This window comes from Dysidea avara, chromosome 1 (genome assembly GCF_963678975.1).
Source record: "Dysidea avara chromosome 1, odDysAvar1.4, whole genome shotgun sequence".
In the NCBI taxonomy this organism is placed as follows: Eukaryota; Metazoa; Porifera; class Demospongiae; order Dictyoceratida; family Dysideidae; genus Dysidea; species Dysidea avara.
In genome coordinates this window covers 13,486,441-13,510,945 of record NC_089272.1, presented here as the reverse complement: position 1 = coordinate 13,510,945, position 24,505 = coordinate 13,486,441, and the positions used below count along the sequence as shown (strand labels likewise).

Sequence of the window (24,505 nt, the reverse complement as noted above, 5' to 3'; positions counted from 1 at the left end):
AAAATGAAAAAAAAAGTTTGACTAAAGTGAGATTTGAACCCGGGACCTCCCATACTCTAGCCAAGTGCTCTAACCACTGTACAACTAGCTACACTGCCAGCTACCCTATGCCCTTAGTTTGTACCTTATATAGGTATGTCATTCATGAAGAAGCAATACCAGTAACGAAGAAACCAAACCTGAACCCTGACCCTAATCCTAAAGTACAATACATGTCCCCTAAAGTCAAATGCTCTGGGCATATTACTGGGTGCGTCCCCTAAAGTCGAATGCTCGGGGCATATAAGCTACTAGGCGTGTACCCTAAAGTTAAATACTCGGGGCATACTAGACACGTGGCAATCCTCAAACTCAACAAAAACTTACCTTCATACAACTAGTGTGTGGATTCTGGGTGACTGCGCCATGACTTTAGCAGCAAAATGTCCAGTCACGGTGCCGTGACTCTAGCCTAGGGCACACCCTTTTTTGGCTACTTTGGTCTTTGACTTACAGCTAGGCTGAAGATGTGATTCAGAGTGGAACCCTCCTTGCCCCAGTGGCCCCACTTTACTCTTTGCCCTATGCCCTTAATTTCTCTGGGTGGCCCTACTTCAATGAGGCCTGTCAGTAGCAAATTCCAAAGTTTTTAAAAGTAAATGGCAAGAAACAGACATGCAGCATTCATTTTTTTAGTGCATTAGCTTACCTAGCTATAGGCAGTGTTGATTCTAGACCTGACCTACAGGGGGGCCAAGTAGGAAACAACATGACTATTGTTTTATGGCTGTAATCAAGAGTACTTTATGTACTCTTGCTGTAATATAATGCAGAATTTCAGGGGGATCTGGGGGTGCAACCCCCAGAAGCTGCAGGATTTTTTGCAATTTGAAGGCTTGAAACGAACAGCCTAAAATTTATGCTACAAATGAAAGACATGAAAAATGCTAAAAATAACAATGCCAATCTATATTGCTACTTCTCCCCAAGATCTTTAAGTTATTTTTCAGCAGGGGGGGTTATGGCCCCCCCTTAGAATCGCCTATGGCTATAGGTCGGCATTCAGTTTACTTTGCAGGTCACACAGTTAGGTTAGTACAGCTACGGCTTACATATCCATTAGAGACTGGTCGAACCATGATGATACCTCCTCGAAAGTGACTTGACAAGACATTCGGAACGACGAAGCAGCACACTGCGAACAGCGCCAGCAATTTTGCGCCAATCGCCATTTCTGCTGCTTTACAAGTAGCTACTGTCACTTCACTACTCCACACCTTCCTTTTAGCTCACGAAGCCACCCATGTGCTGACACTACGATTGTGGTTCCAGACTCTATTGACCACACCCTAGCCCTCAGGGGTCACGAGTCAAGGTCAATTGCGGTGAATTGCTATAAATAGTTCCGAGTGTAGTCTAGTTCAGCCCGTATATGCACATTTTCGAACTAGACTAGCTAGCTTGGGTTTTACTCTTTTCACCACCTTTCATAACCCTTACGTAATATTAAGCTCAAAAGCATCCAGACTTCCTACTGTAGTTGTTGCTCTCTCTCTTCGACTTTAGGGCACGCATCTAGTAGTTGCCGCGAGTAGTCGACTTTAGGGGATGCGTCCAGTAGTTGCCGCGAGTAGTAGACTTTAGGGGAAGCGTCCAGTAGTTGCCACGAGTAGTAGACTTTAGGGGAAGCGTCTAGTAGTGTTAGCGTTAGGGTTAGAGTTCAGCTTTGGTTTCTTCTTCACCTTCAGGGTTAGGTTCTTCTTACTATATACAGCTTATTTCGTTAGTCACATTTATAAGATACAAAAGAAGGCAATCAAGGGAGCTAGCAGCGGTAGCATAATCGGTAGTACACTGGATGGACCATCACACTCGGATCCTGGGTTCGATCCCTCTTAAACACTGCAATTTTTTTTTCGCCTTTTTGGTTCACCGTTATTTTTCTAAGTTCTGTAGGTAGGGTTTCCAACGAAAATTGGAAATTGCTTCGTTTTGCTGTTTCTACAGATTTTCATATAGACTAGCCTTCGAGATGAAAGAAACAACTGATTATTTTGTTTTGAACTGCTTTAAACCCTTGGAATAAGCATGGTTTTGAAACACGAAAATATCCGAAAAGTGGTCACGTAACCAAAATCTCGTAAAGGTGCGGTATCCCCTGATAGCGTTTCAAGACGTAGAACCGAGCGCGTAGAACTGATTTTTGAAGTAAGAAATATAACAATTAGAGGAGCTCACCTAATATCGGTCGGGCTCCAATATCGGACGCTATTTCTCCTAAACTACAATGAATATTCAAACATTCTGCACATCTCCAGGTAGGCCAATGCTTCATAAATTTGTGTACCAAGTTTCAGATCTCTCGGATTCTTGGTCTCGGTACAGCAACGTTTTGAAGACCAGTCCGAATAATACGTAAAATCCGAAAAAACGCTCAATTCAAGGACAGCCATTGTTTGCAGATCACACTTGCATTAAATCAAAAGTCACATACCTTCAGATTGTAGGGCTACTCATTTACTTTCTAAATATGTATGGTTTATTTCATTTGAAGTATTGTACTGATGAGTTATAGACCAAAGAAAAGAGGCTGTCACTGGAGCAATAATCGCCCTAGCTATTTTTGCTGAAAATCAGAAAAATGGTTTGAATCTACAAGGTGGATGATTGTTTTCGATTATGTACTGAAAGTTGTTAAACACTAGTTCCTGCAAATCCAACACTATAAAGACATAAAATACTGCAGACTTGACTGCAGAAATAGCAAAATCTTTAATATGGCTGTCAAACACTCTAACATAAGAAGTCAATCATTTCAGCTGAAAGCCTAAAACAATAAAACAAAAGTACGTAGAACCACGTTTTAAGCATATAAGCATTATGTAGAATTGATTTACACCACCTTTTTGCAAAAAAATTGGTGACTGTTATATTAGGGTATTTGACTGCTCTATTAGAGGGTTTTGGTATTCCTATAATACTTTAAGTCTGGAGGACAGTGAATTTATTGGAAAAGTTGCTTGACAACTTGTAAATGATTAATTGTATGCAATTATCCACTTTAAAATATTTTCAAAGCATTGTTTACAATTTTGAGTTAGGGCGATTATTGCTCCAGTGACAGCCTCTTTTCTTTGGTCTATAACTCATCAGTACAATACTTTAAATGAAATAAACCATACATATTTAGAAAGTAAATGAGTAGCCCTACAATCTGAAAGTATGCAATTTTTGATTTAATACAAGTGTGATCTGCAAACAATGGCTGTCCTTGAATTGAGCGTTTTTCCAATTGTACGTATAATTCGGACTTGTCTTCAAAAGACTGCTGTACCGAGACTAAGAACCCGAGAGATCTGAAACTTGGTACACAAGTTGATGAAGCATTGGCCTTCTTGGAGATGTGCAGAATGTTTGAATGTTCATTGTAGTTTAGGAGAAATGGCGTCCGATATTGGAGCCCGTCCGATATTAGGTGAGCTCCTCTATGTATATGTAAACGTGTACAATGATTTAAAAAATATATATTAACTGGTCTTTCATAGAGAATGAATCCGGCTTTCGCCTTGTAATAGCGCCGGCTTGTAAATACTTTGAAAGTTCTACAGTTCTAGCTAGTGCCCAGTATATGCGGTGTGTTTCTATGCATATCGTGAGGTTAGAACATCCTTGGTACACTCTGAACATCGTAGTTACAAGCCATTTATTACTATTGCATATATTTCAGGACTGATATGGCAGACAAAGGCAAAGCGGCCAAAGGTGCTCCGAGGGCAAGTCACAAAGGTGATAAACACAGTTTGGAGCAGTCAAGTGTACCAAAATCTCACAACACCAAATTACTAGAAAAGGTGGAAATTACCATAAAGACATACCCAGATCTGCAGCCTTTTTTAGAAATGGCTGTGTTGCTACTATAGAGGGAGTCTATGAACATATGGCACAGGTTTCATCATTGTTAGACCTTGAACAAACTTGATGTATTACATAAGAGACATTGCTTCTAGAACTCAGTGTATTTAGTGACATATCACAACTGCTAGTTATCTATAGGTCTTAATACAGAGGTTGGTTACATGTTATGATCTTGAACCAATTCAACTTTGACACCTCATACCAAAACTATTTTTTTGTCAGGAATCCCAGCACAATGCATGTTTTTCTAGCTTGAAATATGCTAACATGTTTGGTTTAGAATTTTCACATAGCAGGTTATGACACGTGAACCTCCTCTGTTTGACAGTTTCTTTAATGTGTGACTTATTATTGTGTGATGATAATTATGAATGTTGAAATAAGTACACTTGACTAGACAATAAAGTTATATTGTGTTATTACAAAAAAAACCATGTATGTACTATGAAGTAATATCGACAATGACAACTTTAAGAAAATGTAAACAATGACAACTATATATGTAGCAAAAATTCTGGCACTACACAATCCACAAATCACCAAAATAAAAGTCATCCTTAATCTCATCAAGTGTAAACTGACACAATTCATCTGTGTCAGGGTAATGCACCCTTACTTGTTGTTTCCTGCATGACAGTATTTTTGCTTCATACCAAACTAAAGACCCATCTTCTTCAAATCTATGTTTGATTCTACAACTAGCTAAGAACGAAGGTCTGTTGAAAACTACATGAAGCATTTGATGAAAAGGCTGCTCAGAATTTACTTCAATTTGTAGTGGGTGTTTGATAATTATATCCGACAAATCTTTCAAAAGCCTAGAACCAGACTTTTCTTTCCCATTGTCTGTTAGAAGTACTCTAACACCCTTCTGTTTGTATACTTTCATGCGCAATTGAATTTGTCTTTTCACCAGAGCTTTTAGTTCAGCTTCTTTAACTGTTTCAGGAAGTGAGAGTGATACAATTGCAGCTTCTCTTGTTTGGAGGTCTTCAACTGTTGTTATAAGGATGTCAGTCTTCAAGTCATCTATAGCTGCTGCAACTTTTTTTGCCTTTTCTCTTCCTTTCTCAATTAGCCTGGCTCGTTGCACCATTTTCTTCTCAAAAAGTTGTCTGGAATCACTTCTTGATTGTTCAATGACTAAATGCCTGCATTTCTGAGCTAAGGTAATAAGACTGCGTTTCTGCTATTCACCTTGACTTTTTAACCATTCCATAGTTTCATTGTATGAGAATTCTATCATAGCTGAGCGTGTTGCCTGTGCCATATTTGGTAAAATTCGATGCAACCAATCATTTGTACCAAAAACACTTTCAGTTTTATCATTATGTGGTTGAAGTTCTGATAAAATCTTCTTTGTTTCTAAATCTGGATCATAGTAATGTCCCCCATGTAGGTGATCCTTGTTGTAAGATTTGAGTTTCTCGCTCATTGCCTTGCTTGCTCCACATACCAATGAGGATAGTGAAGTTTCACAAGCATCTTGATAGAGCATTTCCTGAATGGGTTTGTACTTACTCCTTAGCCTGTGGTTTAGTAATTTGTCATCTGAATATAATCTGGGCTCATTTGGAAATACAATGTGTTCTCTGTCAAGAAGTGATGAAGGTTCACCAATCAGCCTTTGCAGAAAATCTAGCAATTCTTCACAGTGAACATTCATATCCATTGCTGTTTTATTTAGTTTTTTACTTTTAACCAGCATCATCAAATCAGCATAGACCCGATCAAACATTAATCCTTCCATGCGTGTCTTAGTTATAAGCAGAGGATCTTGCAGCCTATTAAGACAAGCAGATTCCAACTGGTTCAGAGATTTAATTAGTTCTTGTTCCTTTAAAAATGCTATCATTGCTCTCTTCATATAAAATACACGCCCAGCATTGCAAAAAGTTACGTAGTACCTACTTCCCACTTGTCTCTCAAAGAATACCATCTCTGCCTTGGCATAATATTCCTTTTCCTCACCACAACTCTGTTTAATTTTACTAGCAAGGAATACCCGAAAAGATGATCCTTGTCCATACTCTGGACATCCCAAATGTCCAAAGGCTTTGCAAACTTCATGAACAAAACAATCAATATCACTGTGCCTTTTCTTAGGTTTTTCCTTATCTACGAATTCATCCATACTGCCTTCACTGTCATAACCATCTGTTGCTTCTGTGCCCTCCATTGCTTTTACTTGAGCATGTCTCAGATTAATGCCCAAATGCATGGCACACTTGTTTTCAACAACAGTACCTTGTGATTTTCCACTCTCCTTCTCCAGAAGGCGATTAAATTTAAGCTGTGTTGATGCACCATCAGAAGTAGATGATACAATGCGACTAATAGATTCACCCATCTTGTGAAGCTCAGCTTTAAGTGCATCTAATGCTGCTTGAGAAGATCCATCAGACACATCATGCACTCCCAACACAATTCCATTTATCAAAAATGCCACTTTCTTTGTTTGTTGAAGTGTGGTACCATCACTATATAGATGCCATTGTTCTGAATTTGCTAGTTCAGAGGCCTTTTGTATACTGCTAATGGTAGACATTTCTGCACTGCGCATGTATGCAGCACAAGATTTCCCAGGAAGCCGGACATTCAGTGAAGGCATCAGACGACAGATGACATTTTGTACAATAGGAGAAATCCTTGCAGGGGGTAGACGCAATGACAACAGTGAATAGTAAAGCTCCCTCACATTGATAGTATATGAATGAGAATGGAAAGTCGAAACTTTAGAGTGCATTTGAAATTCTTTGATTTGTTCAGATAACTGTGAAATTTGAGCTTCATGGCTTTCATGGAGATTATCTGTTTTACTGCGCAAGTCAGCCAATTCATACTTTAAAATGCAATTCATTTCATCAATGTGCCTGATTGAATTCTCCAAGTGCTTGATTTGTGAATTCCTGTCATGAACAAGTTCCATGTATTCCTTCATGGCTGCTGATGATTGATATAATTCTTTCTCTTGTTTGCTACTGAGATGCTTAAGGTAGTTGAGTGAGGTCTGCAACTGTTTAATTTTTGACTGTGCACGCTTTTCTCTCCTTTCAACATTATGTTTCAAATATCTACTCCTGTCATCAGAAGTATTCTCGTCATCTGAATAGTTTTCTTGTGAAGACTCATCAGTAAATGTACACTCTCCTGATTCCTTGATCTCAGACGTTTGACAAATTAAAATATTTCTTCTCACACAGAAATATGCATCCTTGTTCCCAATTGTTTTTTGGCAGAGGTCAGGATCTATAGCCCTGTATATCATTCCAATTTCTTCAAGTGGGATCCGCTTTGTTTGGAGGAGACCATGTAAGTCACTGTAAAATTTGGTAGAAGCAGGCTTGTTCAATGTCCATGAACATTTGCTGGGATTGGAAATTATGAGCTCTAGACAATTCACGTCAAGACCATGTTGTTTCATTTCATCAGTGACATAGGTAGCTTGAGCTTTTACTCCTACACAAAAAAGTCAAAGAGAAATTAGACTAATACCTAGTGTGACATGCTTTTAACACATTTGTAGTTAAGTTTATTAGTACAACAGCCTGATGCTACAGGGGATTTCCTGGAGGTGATTCTATATGAGTCCTGAGGTCTAAAGTGCACCCTGCACCTTGTCAATATATAACAGCAACACATGCACAAAATTAAATGTGCCTTCAGACGGTATAATGTGCGTGACATCAGGGCTGAATACATGTTTTCCAAGCCATGTACTCATAGCCCACAGAAGACATCGGGCCAAGTACATGAGTACTTATACATAAGTACAAGTTTGAAAGTACTTGCACTTTACTAAATACTTTCTTAATTACCGCAATGTACTTGTACTTATACTGTATATACTCAAGTATTTTTGCCAAGTACTTGTACTTGAGTACTTAAAGTATTTTTAAGTATTTGTAAGTACTTTTAAGTAGTGCATAAACGAATGTTCTGAAATTCGAATGTTCGTTCGTTTGGGAGCATTCGAATACAAATTCATAACATTCAAATCTTTTACGTGGGCACCCAATGTATATAATTAGGTCACGTGCAGCTGAAATAGTACAGGACAAGGTGTCAAGTTGTTAACATATACTTCACTATTGTTTACACTTAGTTAACAGCCTGTTGTCTACAGTCAGGTGTATGTGAAGCCAAAAACGCTACAAGCGACGGTTAGTGCGCCAGGTGTGAGGTCGATTACAGCGATAAAACTACTACTTCACTACTGTATACACTCACTTTACTGTCTATGTTAAAAGAGCATTTCAGCAAGTAAGAACATAGAATCCTCACAACAATAAGTCTTACTCCTTAGATTCAATAAATTAAAAACTTTGATTGTGGGTTTTAAATATTAGAAACATTCTAATAATCCGCAGTTTTTCATTCAAACATTCAAATGCTCAATTCTAGCATTCGTTTATGCACTACTTTTAAGTACTGCAAACATTGTAGTTTGTACACAGTGAGCGTCAATGAAAATAAATTTGATGAATTTGTATAGTTTTCAACCTCTTAGTACTTTGTACAACCAAAGTATAATGTAGCCACAAGCAGCTGTTTAATTGGAATTCTGGTATATAATTAATAAAAGCAATGCTGTCATTTAAATTGGGAGTTGAAGAGAATGGTAAAAACCTACTGTCATGAAACATCTTGCAATTCCTGTTTTATCTGAAGTAGACTATAAGGCTAAATGTAACTACTATATTGAGGGATTTGTTGAGAAACTATCATTTATGGTGCCTAGTATCCTTCTATGTCAGACACCATCCTTCCCTTTCCATCGTGGCAAAAATAGTACTTGTATCATTTACCCCAATTAAGCAGTTATTTAGTATTGCAGGAAAGGAATTTAAGCCTGAGTGTAGTAGACTTAAAATGATTATTATGCAGTGTAATAGTTTTGTGAATATAAAAACTGCACCTTGCATGTATGTACCTCAAGCTTAATGCATGGCTACATAAATTTGCTATAGGAAAATGTACTGTACTCGTACTTTACTTAAGTACTCTTGTGATTTCAGTTGGAGTACTTGTACTTCACAAACTCAAAAGTACTTGTACTTTACTTAAGTACTTTTAAATGTACTTAGCCCCATGTCTGCTGGTGTATTGTATTTTTCTTCCTTGATGCCAACCATTGTACAGGCTTTAGTGCCTTAGGTTACTGCATAATGATAGTAGCTCTGGAAAGTTGATGCCATTGAGGACAAATTTTTAATTTTTTAAAGAGGTCTTATAGCAGCAGTTATACAATGGAGCAGCTTTAGATTCTTTAACAGGCAGTCATATACCCTATGAAAACAATCATTGAAAAATACTCAGGTTATTCTGGTATCAGTAGGGACCACAAAGGAGTAGGCGTGGCCCACAAAATAACATCAGCCTCAACATCACCCAAAAACCAGCCTCAATTTTCCCTGACAACCATGAGGCAGTATAACTTGTAGTAATAAAATTATGTAATATTAGACTTGTTACAGTAACTATATTACTTAGGTAATGCGTTACATTAGTAAGTAAAGTAACTTGAGTTTTATTACCTGTATTTATAGCGTGCTTTGTTACATTACTTAGTTGCCACAAAAGTAATAATATTATGTAACACGTCACTTATGTAATGCGTTACTCCCAACACTGAACATAGCTGACAACAAAACGTAATGGATACTTCACTTTTCAGACGATAATTGGTAGCTGAGCATGTGGCACCATTTCTTTCTTTTAGTACGTATGGAATGCAGAGGTGCTTTTCAAACAGTTCTTGATTTGAAATGTTGTGTAACAGGTTGAACATAGCTGACAATGAAGCATAATGGACACTTCACTTTTCAGACAATAGCTGGGACCCGCGGTGCAATTTTAGATGCGGCATACATGGGTTCACCAGTCATAATAATTATTTACAAAAAAAGTTAACAAACAAGTACACAGAAAAATTTGGAATTTTCAACTAGAGTAGGGACCATACCATAGCACATCGATAAAAAGTACTGAAACAAGCTGGAGTAGTGCACAATATTAAATCACAGTAAAACAATAAGAAGTGTTATCCCTACTGTGCTCAAGATACCATAATGGAAATTCACAGTATGGATATAACACTTCTCATTGTTTTACTGTGATTTAATATCATGCACAACTCCAGCATGTTTCAGTATTTTTTATCAATGTGCTATGGTCCGTATACTCTAGTTGAAAATTCCAAATTTTTCTGTGTATTTGTATGTCAGGTGACTGCTCTATTAGGGTATCAAAACTACTAAATGCATATACCCAGGAAATTTTTATACATTAGACTCTCTGAAATTGAATGCGAAATGGCCCACATACCATTAGCGAAGGTACAGACACTGGACTCTAGTGGGGATCTAGGGTTCCATGGAGCCCCTTTTGAAGAGCCTATATTATATCACTTGATGAGCTGCAGCCAACTAATTCAGTAAACCAGACTCAATTTATAAGTCAAACACTCTTTTTTATTGCAAAATATATTAAAACTGCTCCCCAGCATTTTTATATGGAATAGGCACCTCTAAAAAAATTATCTTTTTTAATGTTTTAAAGCTATTGCAGTTAGTTCTAAAGGCTTCAGATGTATTTTTAAGGCCTAAATGGTAAGATTTAACAGTGAAACATTGCCGGAGAGTATTTGCTATGAAACATAACTGCAGACTGAAGTTGCCATTGCTATGTGTTCCAGAGTGGAACCCGCCCGGGCCCCCTTTTTGAAAGTTTGAATCGGTCCCTGGAAACCTACTTAGTGTACCAAAACACTCCATTTACAGAAAATATAATATGCATCATGCACGATGATGGTGAGCTACGTAATGTAAACACAGTAGTGCTACAACACACAGTACACAATAATACAGCTTACTACTAGGTATAACTCATGTATAGCTAGCTACATGTACAGGTAAAATTATCATTATTTTATTGATATGCATGTACAAACACTGTACGTATACATCAGTTCAACTTGTTATCAAAGCTCTGATCACTACTACATGTATATGCATTTGGGAAGCAAACATTTGCTATCAATATTATGCACAAGTTAAAATTTTTCATTGCTGTCATGCAGTCCGCAAATAGGCTACCTTGTATGTACCAAGTATAATACGTAGATGGAAGATTTCAAAAGCCAACATAGACAAACCTGTGCCCTGACAAGAAAAAAAACACACCAGCCAGTAGTCTATCCAGTGTTTGTACCTTCCCATAATAATACCCTCCACCTGGGTTGTTACTAATCACTGAGTTTTTTTACACATACTGTATGGTCAGTTGCTAAAGGTCTTCAGGAACCTTCAGCCTATTACTGAATGTTGGATAGCAGTGGAATAAGTCAAAACTGTCTTCTAAGGATTCCACAACTGCACTACTTTACATATACATTCTTTACCTTATATTATGGTGATGTTGCTGAGCCATGAGTGACAGTCAACTTACCAATAAAATCTTGAAAGCTACAGAGCAACTTTTGGGGATGCCATACAATATTCAATCTGTCTTAATTAAAATTTTGATATACAAAATTGTCACACAACTAAAGAGTTTTTTTTGCCTGTCATACCTGCAGGTCTATACATCAGCATTTATCTGAGACTAAATTTAATAGAATTATATTCTATATATCTACATCGCTAGTTATAACCATCACCTGCAACATTACTGGTAAGGATTATAAGCAATGTAGGACAGTAGTAAAATATTAGAAGACAGTTTTTGTTTACTCCACAATTGTATTTGGCGTTTAGTAATGAGCTAAAGGTTCCCTGAAATTCCTTTAGCTACATAGCAAGAATTACTAAATCCAACCATATAATGTGTAGAAACCAAGTAGTCCAGTCCAGTGAATAGCAACACCACCCTTTACCTTGACCTACAATTGTAGTGACTACTGTACTTCCAGCTTTCATCTCAGACATAAATCTGCTGGTAAGGCTTTTATCCAATCTTAAAAGCTGCATAGTTGTATGTCTTTGCAGGAGTAGGGGTGGGGACTAATTCTGTACTTGTACTAATTAGGTTTGGGTAACACACCTGTGGGTTGTAGCATCCATTGTTTTTGTAAATACACAGCCTGTTCATCTTTAGACATAGAATGAAGGGGGTCACACAATCCTTTTATTCTCCTTTCCAGACGATCAGCTCGGCTCACACTACATTCTGGAAATAAAGTATCAACAAGAACTTTGAGAATATGATTAACTTTAAGTTTCAAATCTGCTGAGTGTTCACATGCAAAATCGTAAAGTTCAATAAGAAGCCCATATGTTGGGACATCAGGTAAATTCTCTGGTAACTTTGTACACATCATTTGATTAGATTCGAAATTAGATTCATCATTTGTAAACACATCAAAAAGCAATTGCTCAGTAATCCCCACTTCTTCAAGCTTTCCCCACTTGCTATACAATTTCTTGATATCCATATTGTTCACTCTTGCATGTCCAACATTCATTATGAGCATTTACTGTAGTGCCGCGGGCAAAGTACTATAGCTACAGTAATAAAAATCAAACACGCATGATAGCACGATGAGTGATAAAAGAACTTGCATTGTATAGCTACAGGATAAATAGAACATTCTGGTACAACCATAAACTATACAGTTAGCTTAGCTACCCATACAGAAATTTCAGGGTTGCCACAACCGTGTGCGGTTGCAACAAGCTAGTTTCTAGGTTGCCCTAGGATTGCAGCAGTTTTTATAACCCTGTGTGAAGGGTGCAAGGCTGCAAAAGCCTGTCACTAACCTTGCAAGAAGGTTGTGATCCTAAAGGTTGTAAGGTTGCACTGTGCTGGCAAGTTGTATGGTGATGGTAAGTCTGGTATTATAGCTGTTACTATATAAGCTGTACTTGGCATGCAAGGCTGTTCTATATACAGAAAAGCACAAACTACACCCCATCACACAACAGTTCATAGTTTTGTGTTATGCTAAACATTCTGCATTCTGTAACTTGTATTACAAATGGGTAGCTAGTACTGAAAATAGTGTAATCAATTTTATCAAAAATAATAGTTCTTTAAGAGTAGTAAAAATTGACAAATTCAGCAAATTTATGTGCCCACATGCTCTATAAATTATTTCAATGCCCCACAGATTTAACATTGGCAAGGTGCATTCATGATAACTGAGGATTCATTGTAAGTACATACACTCATGTATGTGAATCCAAACGTGTCAGCCAAGAAATGGCTGTAATAATGCTAATACCAATCATTTTAAAATAATAACATAGTATAATTATTAGAGTGTTAAGACTGCTTTATTAGAGTGTCAGTGTTCATTCTCATAATTATTATATATTATAGCTAATAATATTATGGTTTCACAGAAAACACAAACTTAATCATAATGTTGTGATATAATCAAATTAATGCCCACCACCACCTAATGCACAAATATCCAACTAAGGAAATTCACTCACCCATTAGTTTTGCATTAATTACTCTAATAGAACACACGCAAGCAACAAAATATCCTAATTGAACAGTCATTTTTACCTTCAATTGCAAGGTTGGAGTTCCAGAATCTACATCGATCAGCAGTAGCATATGAATACAGATGGGGAAGTATGAAGTCAGCTACTTTCTGATTTTGATGATGATGAAAGTAGTGCTACTGTACAATGAATTACATAAAAGTTAAATATAGATGTTTGGATATATGATAGCTTTCATATTATAAGCATGCTGTGCTGTATATATACAAAATATTATTTAATTGTAGATTTATAAGTTTTATTAGTTCATGGGTGGCTATTTGCAACCATACAGCTATTATTTTTCAAATAATCACATACAGTACTTGTGAATTTGTAAATTAACTATATGGCCACAAAACCACATAATACTAGCACAAAGTGTTTGCACTAACAAACAGTCAACATAGCTTTGAGTAAACTTTTGGCAGTCGGTCTCATATGGTTTCGTATATCTATTGCTCAGAGGTATGCTAAATTGGAGCATGCAGTGTTTGTTTGTGAGATTTTATACCATGGGCTTTTCTGATGGCTTTTGTCATTGTACCATCCATTTTAAACCTAACCGGTGCTGTCCCTTTCACTAATGCTACAATCCTAGCTAATAATGGCAGGAATCTGAATTCTATAGGAATTGTACTATATTACACACTATACACCCTTGTACATGTGATACAAACACATTCTTATGGCTGACATACGTCCATCTCTATCTTTGCATGCTCACTGTCATTTTGACCAATGGAAATCTGTATAGTTACTGATGTGTGTACCATATCACCTATCTGGAGGATACTTCAATATAGGAAGTCTTTCACCCCCTGATGGATGATAAAATACACTCAACCAGACACTACTATAAATATTATTTAAAGCCCCACATCATTTGCTTAGCCATAAATTGGAATTTGTTATTGTCTAGAACCGCACACACTTAAGATCCAACAAAACTTCCCCCTATTGACAACTGTGATCATCTATGCATAATTATTTATGCTGAGTAGAAAAGGCTATGGTACACATGTTATGTTGACATATGCACAGTACAGTGAAACTTGACTGGGTTCGTCTAACTTATTAAATACCAGTTTATAAATGATTTAGGTTTCTATTCACAAAACTATTGTAACATGTGACCACTACAAGCAGTAATCTTAGCAGGTTTTAACTGCCAAAAAAATGATGTTTTCACACATGACAGTGAACAAATTATATACTGTCAAAGCCGAATGATATATTTGGCTTTCTGTAGTGCACAGTGCATTTAACTGGTTTAATGCATGAATCTGGAGTTGAAATCAAGAAAAAAGTAACGGTTTATCATGACTTGGAACACTACAATTGCAGTGAGAAAACTAGTGCCTACCCGTAATTAGTTGAAGATTAATTTGTAGTGATTAATGCTGAGTTATTACACAATTTGTGATCTGTCGGATCCAGAATTCACTTAGTAGCAGGACAGAAGAGCGAGGAGAATGACCAAGGAAAACAAGCTACAGTGTATAATGTGAGTGATGGACAGTTTGTACAGCTATCTAATTATTGTTCATGTTTATGACCATCAATGCAACAAAGTTGAAGGTGTCAATATCAAGTGGCCATTGAATTTAACCACAGACCGTTAATGCAAAGCCTAAACAATTAAAGTAAAACCACAAATTTGCTGGACTTACAATTGACAGACAGTCTAGTGAACAATTTAATTGCAGTGGAATTACAAACATTGATTTTTGGTCATTAAGTGTCAGTGCCAATACTATTCTATGTAATACTTTAACCATTACTGCACTACATGAAATTTAGCTAGTGAAGCCTTCTGAACCTGAAATAGGTGTACCTATTTCCTTTCCAGAAAGTTTACAACTAAGTTAATTTGAAGTGACCAACTCTATGAATTCATTTAAAGGTATCCACCAAAACACTTTGTTCATGCTTTTAGAGGTGATGTGCTCTAGCCTGAGATTCTAGTTGAGATAGAGGAGCTTCTGGTTGATGTGAAAGTCATTTGATTTCATTGGTGTTATAAAAGTTGTCAGTCTTTGTGATGCCATTAGGCCAGTAGGATAATGTAGTATACATGACAGAAATGACTCTAATGGATAGTATATCTGTGTGTATTTCAGTTATGCTGCATTGCTGATGTGCATGGAAGCATGGTATATAGCTTTAAATTTTCAATAACAATAGGTACTGATTGCTAGCTCTATCTATATACTACATGCCAATAGTAAACAGCTTATACCACAGCATGGTACTCTTGATCAATATTGTCACTGTCATTCACTACATTCTTTAGGTATGGTGGGAGACAAAGCATAACTGAAACGTCAATAATAATTATAATATACTTGGTGCAAAAAGCACCACCTAATGTATTTTGCGGGCTCACACACTGAGCTGGAAACGGCCTCTTAACAATAATCCAGATATATTTATCTCAGATTGTAATGCTGGACACATTATCTGCTAGTACTGCTCTTCCTCTTACATCACAAAGGTCGTGCATGCCCTACATTATTACAACATTTACGAAAAAGCTTGACAGTAGTCAAACCATAGCTTTGTAGAGTGGCATAGCCATAACTTGCTGTGAATGCTTAACTGCAGATTGGTATACTGATCTGATATTGAGTAGGTGGGCAATGTGGGACTATTAGGCTATGACACTAAGAATACGTACTGGTTCATTACTGAAGCTTAAACACTAGTACTACTCAAGCAACAAGGAATAAGCATACGCTACAACAATAGCCTCTATCACTACTAGTACACACGAGTACATGTGTTCCATAAATATTCTATAAATTAGTGCACACACACTTATAAGAGCAGTGACAGCAGTTGTAGCTTGATAATGGTGTGTCCAGCATTACACAAGATATATAATGCTTGGATTATTATTTAAAAGCTGTTTTTAGCTCAGTCTGTGAGTCCAGTCCATGAATCCAGTCCTCAAAATACGCTAGCCTAAAAAGCACAGTAACATCATAGGATGTGCATATGTTTTGGAAGACATACACAGCAGTTTCAGTCAATAGCTGTTAAAAATGTACATCTACACTTTATGTCAATCAAATATTCTACTATAAGCAGCTAAGTTTTTTTGAACGCTAGTCAATCAGAATTAAATATACTATACTTTTTAAAATGTATCTAAATACTTGTACATGTACACACAACTTTACAGCATAAGATTAGCAGGTAAGATCCCACACACACAATATTTTATAATAATACTGTTCACAAGTTTACATGCAGTCAACTGTTTAAAAATCATTTATATTATTTATTGTGTTTCATTCATACAGAAAAGAAACAAATATTGTGACAAAGAATCTAATGATGCTGACTCAGAAGTTGATAGGAATGTATATGAATATACTTTACAGGGATAGATGAAAGTATATTTCATTAACTCACTGACCAATCTAATTAGATGTGTAGCCTTTCAGTCTACCATTTCACTTCTACATTTATCAGAGTTGAGGTAGCATTTACATCTATCAGGAATTAAGTAAGCATCTCACAAGGATTTCAAAAGAATATTTGTAGGATAGCTTGCTACTACATACATCATGCCACTCTTGATACATGCATAACCTAAAAATTCATAGGTCAGCTCTGATACAATAAGATGAGATATATTACCTGAAATTTCATTAGCTACAGTATAAAATAATAAAAGTTGATGTGCAATAAAAGAAAGACCTTACACTGGCTGATAAGTGCATACAGTACTTCCTACATCAGTGTGTCAACTGGGTCAGCAAAGTGATCCAGGTCATCCCTATACTGCATCACGAAATCCTATACCTAATTCATTGTATGTTTAGTTTAAAAATTCCTAGCTATAAGGATCATGCATGTATGACCCCTGACAACACATGCCATATTGTATATGTGACCCATGCACTGAGAATTGTTGCATTTTCCTCAACTTTATTTGACTTTTTTTTGTCTAGAGGGAAAAACCAAAGGACTGTTAAAGTTTCACCCTTATCTGGCAAGTGTACTTTTGGAGTTTATTTATTTATTTGTCATAGTGCATGATAGACAACAAGAGCAAAACAATTGATTTGTACAATGTCTATATGGGAGAAAAATTACAGGCACTTGTATAGTTGATCATAAGTCTGCAGTTGCAGTGGGCTACAGAGTTGGGACTTGTGCCATTCTATTCACCATGAACTGGGTCGTTCATCAAGATATAGTTTTTGGCCTAAATACACCCATACTATTAAGCAAGAAGTTTGTTCAAGTTAGAACTGGTGATGATAAAGCTGCATTTTACCGCAATGTAAACAAGCACATGTAATGCTTCATGGTGACAAATATTCATATGGAGAGACAAATCCATGGGTATAGATATTTCAATTTGAGTCTTCCTTCACTGTCACGTTACTGAACCAACTAAAACCTTGATATAATGTACAACACATTTTTACCCAATGTATTTCAATGGCATTTATCTCAAAAACGCAATATGCATTATGCATTGCTCAGTGGCTCAGATGCATATAGCAACATGCATACTAGTAGGTTTATACAAGCCCATGCAAAGGCCTGTAAGATGACAGGTTGGTATATTAGGCCGTTGATATTTAGCCGGTCATTGCTATTAAAACAAAAGAAACTTAGAAAAAATTGTGACAAAAAGGTATAAGAAACTAAGAAAAAAAAAGTGATCTGACCGAGGCTCAAACCGACACATCCAGGTTTGGAGTACCCACGCTCTACCATTGTACCAGCGGTGCTTGCTGACTACTCTTGTTTTTGTTACTATTCAAATGTCACAAATATACCAGTGAAGAAACCAAAGCTGAACCCGACCCTAACGCTAACCTGACGTTTGCCTGTTAAACATAATGATGACTTTCACTGCCTGTCATGATAAAGGTAAGTTTTTGGGTGAGTTCGAGGCGAGCTCACCCAAAAGCTTTCTTTCATACAACTAGTGTTTTTGATACTCGAGTTACAGGACACTTCCTAATGTTTACACAACAAAGGACCGGCTAAATATCCACTTCGATATTATTACACAAGCATTTTTTGTACCCATGTCAAGTCCGCCTAACGGCTGGCTCCACCGCCAGTCAGGCTCGACGCACTCAGATGGAGTAATATAAGTAAAGGTAGACTATAGCTAGATAGTATAGTAATAGTTTACTCACACACAAAGGATTCCAACGGCACACACTGAACAGTCTGAAATTGAATGTAGCTTGGAATGTAGAAACCAAGGCCGTAGAGACATCCGGAATTTCCCCGGCAGCGAGTAGCTATCATGAAGATACTGCTATCACGAAGACGACCCGCACCGCTGTACTTTTATAGTCTAGAATATTACTCCCTACTGTTCTTCTTTGTGGGTACCTAGTGAGTAAGTCTGGAGGTAAGTCTATCTTCGCGTCTATCCGAGGGGTCCGCCACGACCTTAAAATCCTGTACGAGATTCCGAATCCCACGAAATTTCAGGCAAGATTCCGGATTCCAAGAAATATTTAAATTACTGAAATCCAATTAACAAAATTAAAATCCTGTACTCAAACAAAATTAATGACACGCTAGCCCTACAGCAATGCGTGGAAAGGTAACAGCTACCTCGAGCTACTCTCTTGGATAGACGATCAGTGCCTCGGACACTCTCCTCGAATGCCGGCGAGCTCAGACAATGCTTCTCAACTTCGTGTTCAACTCGCACTTAACTCGGCACCTAAACTTCATTAGCTACTCATTGTAGACTTCGCTGTACCTGGGATAGGCTCTGGATTCGCCTTGTGGTTCGCTGTTAATCGGAGACACAACTACAGACTCGGCAAAACTCGAGACTCGACTATTCAGCAGTTCGACTCTACACTCGTGCTCTGTTGAATCCATAAAAGCTCTTAAACACCTATATAGACACAGTAAGTTTAAAGCGAAGTGAAATTAACAGCTCAAGGCAAGTTATAACAGGCCAACAAGCTTATAGCTGCATCTCGAGCTGCATACCACGAGTTGCACGCTATTAGAATATCCGGAATTATTCAGAAATTCACGGACTTTAATCAACCAAAAGATTCCAGATTCCAAGGCAAGATTCCAGATTTTGTGCGAGATTCCGAGGGATTCCAAATGACTTGTACGGGATTCCAGCCCGTGACGGACCCCTCGCGTCTATCACTGTTCTGCTAACGAAGTCCATGTATGATCACGCGACCGCACGTGAATTATTTAAATTTTGAATCTTGACTTCACTCGAACGCCATGCATGGACAGAGGCAACGGAGAGCCAACCGAATAGATGCTAGATTTTGATGTTTCTGAGGATATGCCTGAGGATTGAAAGAGACGACCAATCAACGAAGCAAGGCCGACGTACGTACATTAAAAGTAATATAGACTTCTAAATCCTCACATATTGGTGTGCAGAACACATTTATCTTTTACAGTGTTGGCCGTGTGTGACAGTGAGCACATTGTATGCATGAAACAGCTAGCTAGCTATAGCTAATGAGACAATGCGTGTATATACGCGTATAGCCGCCTTGTTCAGCAGCTTGCACTCATGTAATTATATCAAACTTTAGCATTACTGTAATTGTTCCAATTAATAATGCTTGCTATAGAATCACTTTACAGCAAGATATTCCAAACCATGATGTCAAGAGATCTCGATGTCATGATATAGTGGAAATAATAGGAAAGATTAGCAATTTTTTTCTTTTTTGATGAATTCAAATACATTAGCTGTGTTCAAGTTTGCTAAGAGTTGGTTCAGCTTTCCTAAGGTATTCATGAATCTCTAGCTATGATTATATGCATGTTGTGAGCACAAAGATATGTGAGTATGCTATGTAACAAATTGGCAACTGAGAAAAATCTCTGCAAAGGTCTTGATGATACAGTATAATGTATTATGTAAGATGTGTTGTGGGTAAATATCCTGACAAGATTAAACCAGAAGTTGCCTAAAACCCATTGTCCGACTATCCACTTGCATAGTAGTATAGCTGAGCTGGCTGCTAGGAGATAGAGAGTGACCATAAATAAATATACATAATATACCATTACCAATTCTTTGCTGTACCAGGAGCTCATAGGTGCTACAAAGGCGCTTATAAGCTCCTGGCTGTACTGACAGCCTGCAGTGAGATTGCCAGTACTATTATGGGACACTATGTCTGGACAAAATTGCATTATGGTCAGACACTCATACAATTATTTGTCTAATTATCATTTTTGATTTTAATTCACACCATGAAAGCAGGGAGACATAGTTATACATACTTCATTTCTGCTGTGTTACGTTACTGCATGTACATTGTACCACTGCTTCAGGTTTCATTATCACCGCCACTGCACAGTATAATGTGGAAACAGCCCGGGAGTGTGCTAATATAGCAGTACCATTGCTATGAAGGTTATTTGATCAAAAGGTACAACAGTGTTATGGTAATTAGCCATATTTAGATATTTGTCTCATGTCTCACACTATATAGTTGCATCTTTTTAAAGTTCTTTGCTATAATGATGATCTGCTATAAACCACTTAGTTGAGAAAATTCATCAATGTTCAGCTGAAAGCTGTTGTCCTTATATACACCAATTCTCTAATCATGTATATTGATCAGGTAAACATGACATAATAATATGTTGACAAATGTTATTATTAATACATGCTTTACAGGGGGGTAGTGTCAGCAAACAAAGCACAGGTATGTTTGTATCCTGTAAAAATGTATATAAGCATTAAAGGCTTCCAGCATATAGTGCTTATGAATATTGTCAGTTGAATGGTAAATTTTTGTTTGACTGTAATTATAAGGTAACAAAAGATTTTTGAAACAGTAATTTCTTTGCTGTGCCACACCTTATATATAAAGGTTCATAAACTCCACATACAAGTTAATCAGAGATAACAATGGCTGCATTAATCTGATTTGGTTGCTCAGCTCTGAGTTCATCTGGCCAACAGTCACGATGCATTGCATTTATATAACTTGTGAATGGAACCACAACAGATTGATTTTTCAGCCGTTCTAAGTACAGTGAAACCTCGTGCTCAATGGTGCTAAAATCTTGTGTTGGATTAGTGAGGAGTTTGATTATTGTGTTAGTATAATACATAGTCTTATTGATACCGCAAACAGTATCAGAGTAGTCTGGATGTCAGAATAGAGGAATTTCACTGTAGTCTAGAAAATTGCTTTCATTTCATTCGAATAGCTACTTTTCTAAACAGCTTTTCTCTTTGGTTTTGTCTAACTCAACTTGCTGCTCACTAAAATCCTTGTAAACAACCACAAAGATGGTTAATTTGAGTAAAAAGATGTTTTTCTAATAGAATTTTTGCAGTTCATAATAATTATTATGCTTCACCTTTCAGTAATGGTGTTTTGTATCCAGTTTTCTCACAGAATGTAGGGGAAATTCTTATTCTATTATTCATTGATAGTAATATCCTATAGTGTATTCACGGCCAATATTTTGTTTGACTTATAAGGTAACACTTGTAAGTCAAACAACTCTTAAGTGTTAACTGGTGTTAATAAAGCCATTAGCTAGTAAAATATGCAATTGATAAGTTTTGCTTATCATGTGGTAATATTGTACTGTATTTTTAGGGACCATGGAGGGTTACACTTTTACAAACAAATATACAGCCTCAAAATTATACCTTCATAACCACTTGGCAGTATAGGTTAAGTATCACTAAGCCCAAAGGTGCCTTCAGTTGACATGCCTCTAATAGGTTACTATGAAATTTTTTTTGTATTTATGATGAGTGGAATTTTCTGCTAGCTGACTATCTGCCTGATGCCTTCAAACAAGTGTAGCTCAATAACGGATGGTCAAGGTTATGGGCTTGAATTTTTTCACTGTTAGATGTTGTTTCAGCCTGACAGATACCTTTTGGCATACTGCAGTGCATACATTGCATGCTTACCTCTGTCCTCCTTTGTGTCCCATTTCTCTTCATTGACAGGGTAAGATGTTGATTTGTGGTAGCATGTACGGCTTCCCTATGTTTGTTATTAAATACAGTGAATGGATTAATTGCAGAAGGGCTTCTAGTACTGTTCTTTGGTTGTAATGCTGTGTAGTGAACTGAAAACAAGGCATGGATATAATGGCCACTTTACTTTTTCAGTAATTAATAGTTGAGGCAAGTGTTCAAAACATCATAAGTCCGGTGCCATAACTGCCACTCTTTCTTTCCATGTGATATGTGAGGGTTCACCGGTCATAACGTAACAAACAAGTGTAAAGAAAGCTTTCAAGATACTCAAACAGAACAGTCACGTTAAGGTAAAATTGTAGAAATAGTCAATTAATGCTGAGCAATATAGGTAATTGTTGAACAAAATTAATAAAAATTAACACGACATACAATGTGTACAGTAGATGTTTGTTTAGCTTTACCGACACATCTTCATTTATAAACTCAAAAACTGCTTCAAATAGACACAGACAGGATCCATCTAAGATATTTAGTGACAGAATCCATCTGTACTTGCAAGATATTTAGTGACCGCAGGGGTGGATACAGGGGGGGTCAAATGGGGCTCTTGACCCTCCCTCCAAAAATTTTTAGTATAATAAGATCAGGATACTCTAATAGAGCAGTCACTCTAATAAAGCAGTCACAGTAGTAGAACAGTGTGTAGTGAGCTATTTAAGAATTTTTATGTACTTTATCAGCTATAAATGTGTAGTTGGTGAGGTGGGCAGCTATTGTCAGCTGGCTGTGACCTTTTTTGGGGGGTCTCACCTTACCAAACCAGAGACAATGTAGTGCCTCAGTTCATTTTTGACCCCCCCTTTGTATAAGTCTGGATCCGCCCCTGACTGACCGAGCCTCATCTTTTATTACCTTTTCTGTAGGTTGATAACTTAAAACAAAAAGACTATTTACTGCTTGCAACTAATATGGGAATCATTTACGACATTTTGTTTTGTGCATAAACTGTACAGTTAATCATAAAGTTTCATTCTGCTACTACACAAGCAAGCACATGTACTTTTAAGAAACAAGTCTGTTTACGATACAAGCAAAAACAATAGCATATCCTTGTCCATGTCTTCATCTTCGTACATTCTATGGTATATAAGAAGGAAGTGACTTGATTAGTGAATATACTCTAATAGAGTACACACCTAAAATACTCTAATTGAACAGTTTATTTTTGAGGATTCACAAATCTGGAGTTCCAGCACTTCTACTATTCTAAATCCACCTTAATACTTTTCTGCACGGTACCTAGATCTTATTTCAACTTCATCCTGAAAAATAGACACATGATAAAATAATTTGATAAATCACACAAGTACTTATATAATATCAAGTCTCATGTGTAACTAAATATTAGATCAACTTTTGTTACTATTATATTGTATTGCAGGGATACGCATATGATGTACAGAAGCTGATAACAAAGATAAAGATAACAGAGATAACAAAGATAACAGTAGAGCAAGTTAGACGAGACAGATAACAGATTTATTGAACAGACAGTAACGTATTGAGTTGTATTTTTTAAAATTAAAATATATACATATAATTCACAGTGAAATGACAGCTGTACTGTTGCCACATGGTAACTGCCTGTAAGCAGGGTGGTAGAAGGGCAGATTTATGCACCCAACATGCAGGGTTGTTTGAGGGCATTCTCAACCTGGCAGCAACCCTTAAACTAGACAAACTGTGTTGCAAATCCAGGGTTATTTCACGGCTGCAGCAACCGTGCAACTGCCTGTCCTCAACCCGGTAGTGACAGGGCAGCAGCAGGGTTGCAGCACCCTGGTAATTTCCGTATGGGATATAGACTAGCTATATGAAGAGACTGGTCAGCTGTCTGAAAGCCTACAGTAGATAACACAGTACCGTATCTAGTCTCTCCACACCAGCCTATATCATTGTCATTAATATGGTCGGAAAAACAGTACGAACAAAAGAAAAAATACAGACCAGCTTTAGCTACTGTAGCTACAATGAGTTTCAACCCAGCAACACAGGTGGCATATATTATTAGGGATTTCCAACTAAATTAAAAAGTTTACATTCCTTAAATTCTTTGGTATGGCAAATATTGTGCATTCTTTTAGAATCATTTTAGTGCAAACCTCACCTCAATTGG

The 24,505-nt window shown here is 37.1% G+C and overlaps 1 protein-coding gene and 1 long non-coding RNA gene across 3 annotated transcripts in view; one reads left to right on the top strand and one right to left on the bottom strand.

Moving 5' to 3' along the window:
• Positions 1 to 1,279, bottom strand: part of LOC136259048 (IgGFc-binding protein-like) — a 67,033-nt gene extending 65,754 nt beyond the window's left edge. The window contains exon 1 of the mRNA XM_066052496.1: positions 1,092 to 1,279. Coding sequence (XP_065908568.1) covers positions 1,092 to 1,211 — 120 coding nt within the window. The 5' untranslated portion in view covers positions 1,212 to 1,279. The remainder of the gene's footprint in view (positions 1 to 1,091) is intronic.
• An 18,324-nt stretch (positions 1,280 to 19,603) lies between these two features.
• Positions 19,604 to 24,068, top strand: LOC136257067 (uncharacterized). 2 transcript variants are annotated; one of them, XR_010701795.1, is made up of 5 exons: positions 19,604 to 19,742; positions 20,706 to 20,803; positions 20,921 to 20,998; positions 21,055 to 21,082; positions 23,771 to 24,068. It is a non-coding gene; the product is annotated as an uncharacterized lncRNA (long non-coding RNA). The 2 variants fall into 2 exon arrangements; XR_010701794.1 differs by having other exon boundaries at positions 20,867 to 20,998.
• Positions 24,069 to 24,505: the final 437 nt, after the last annotated feature.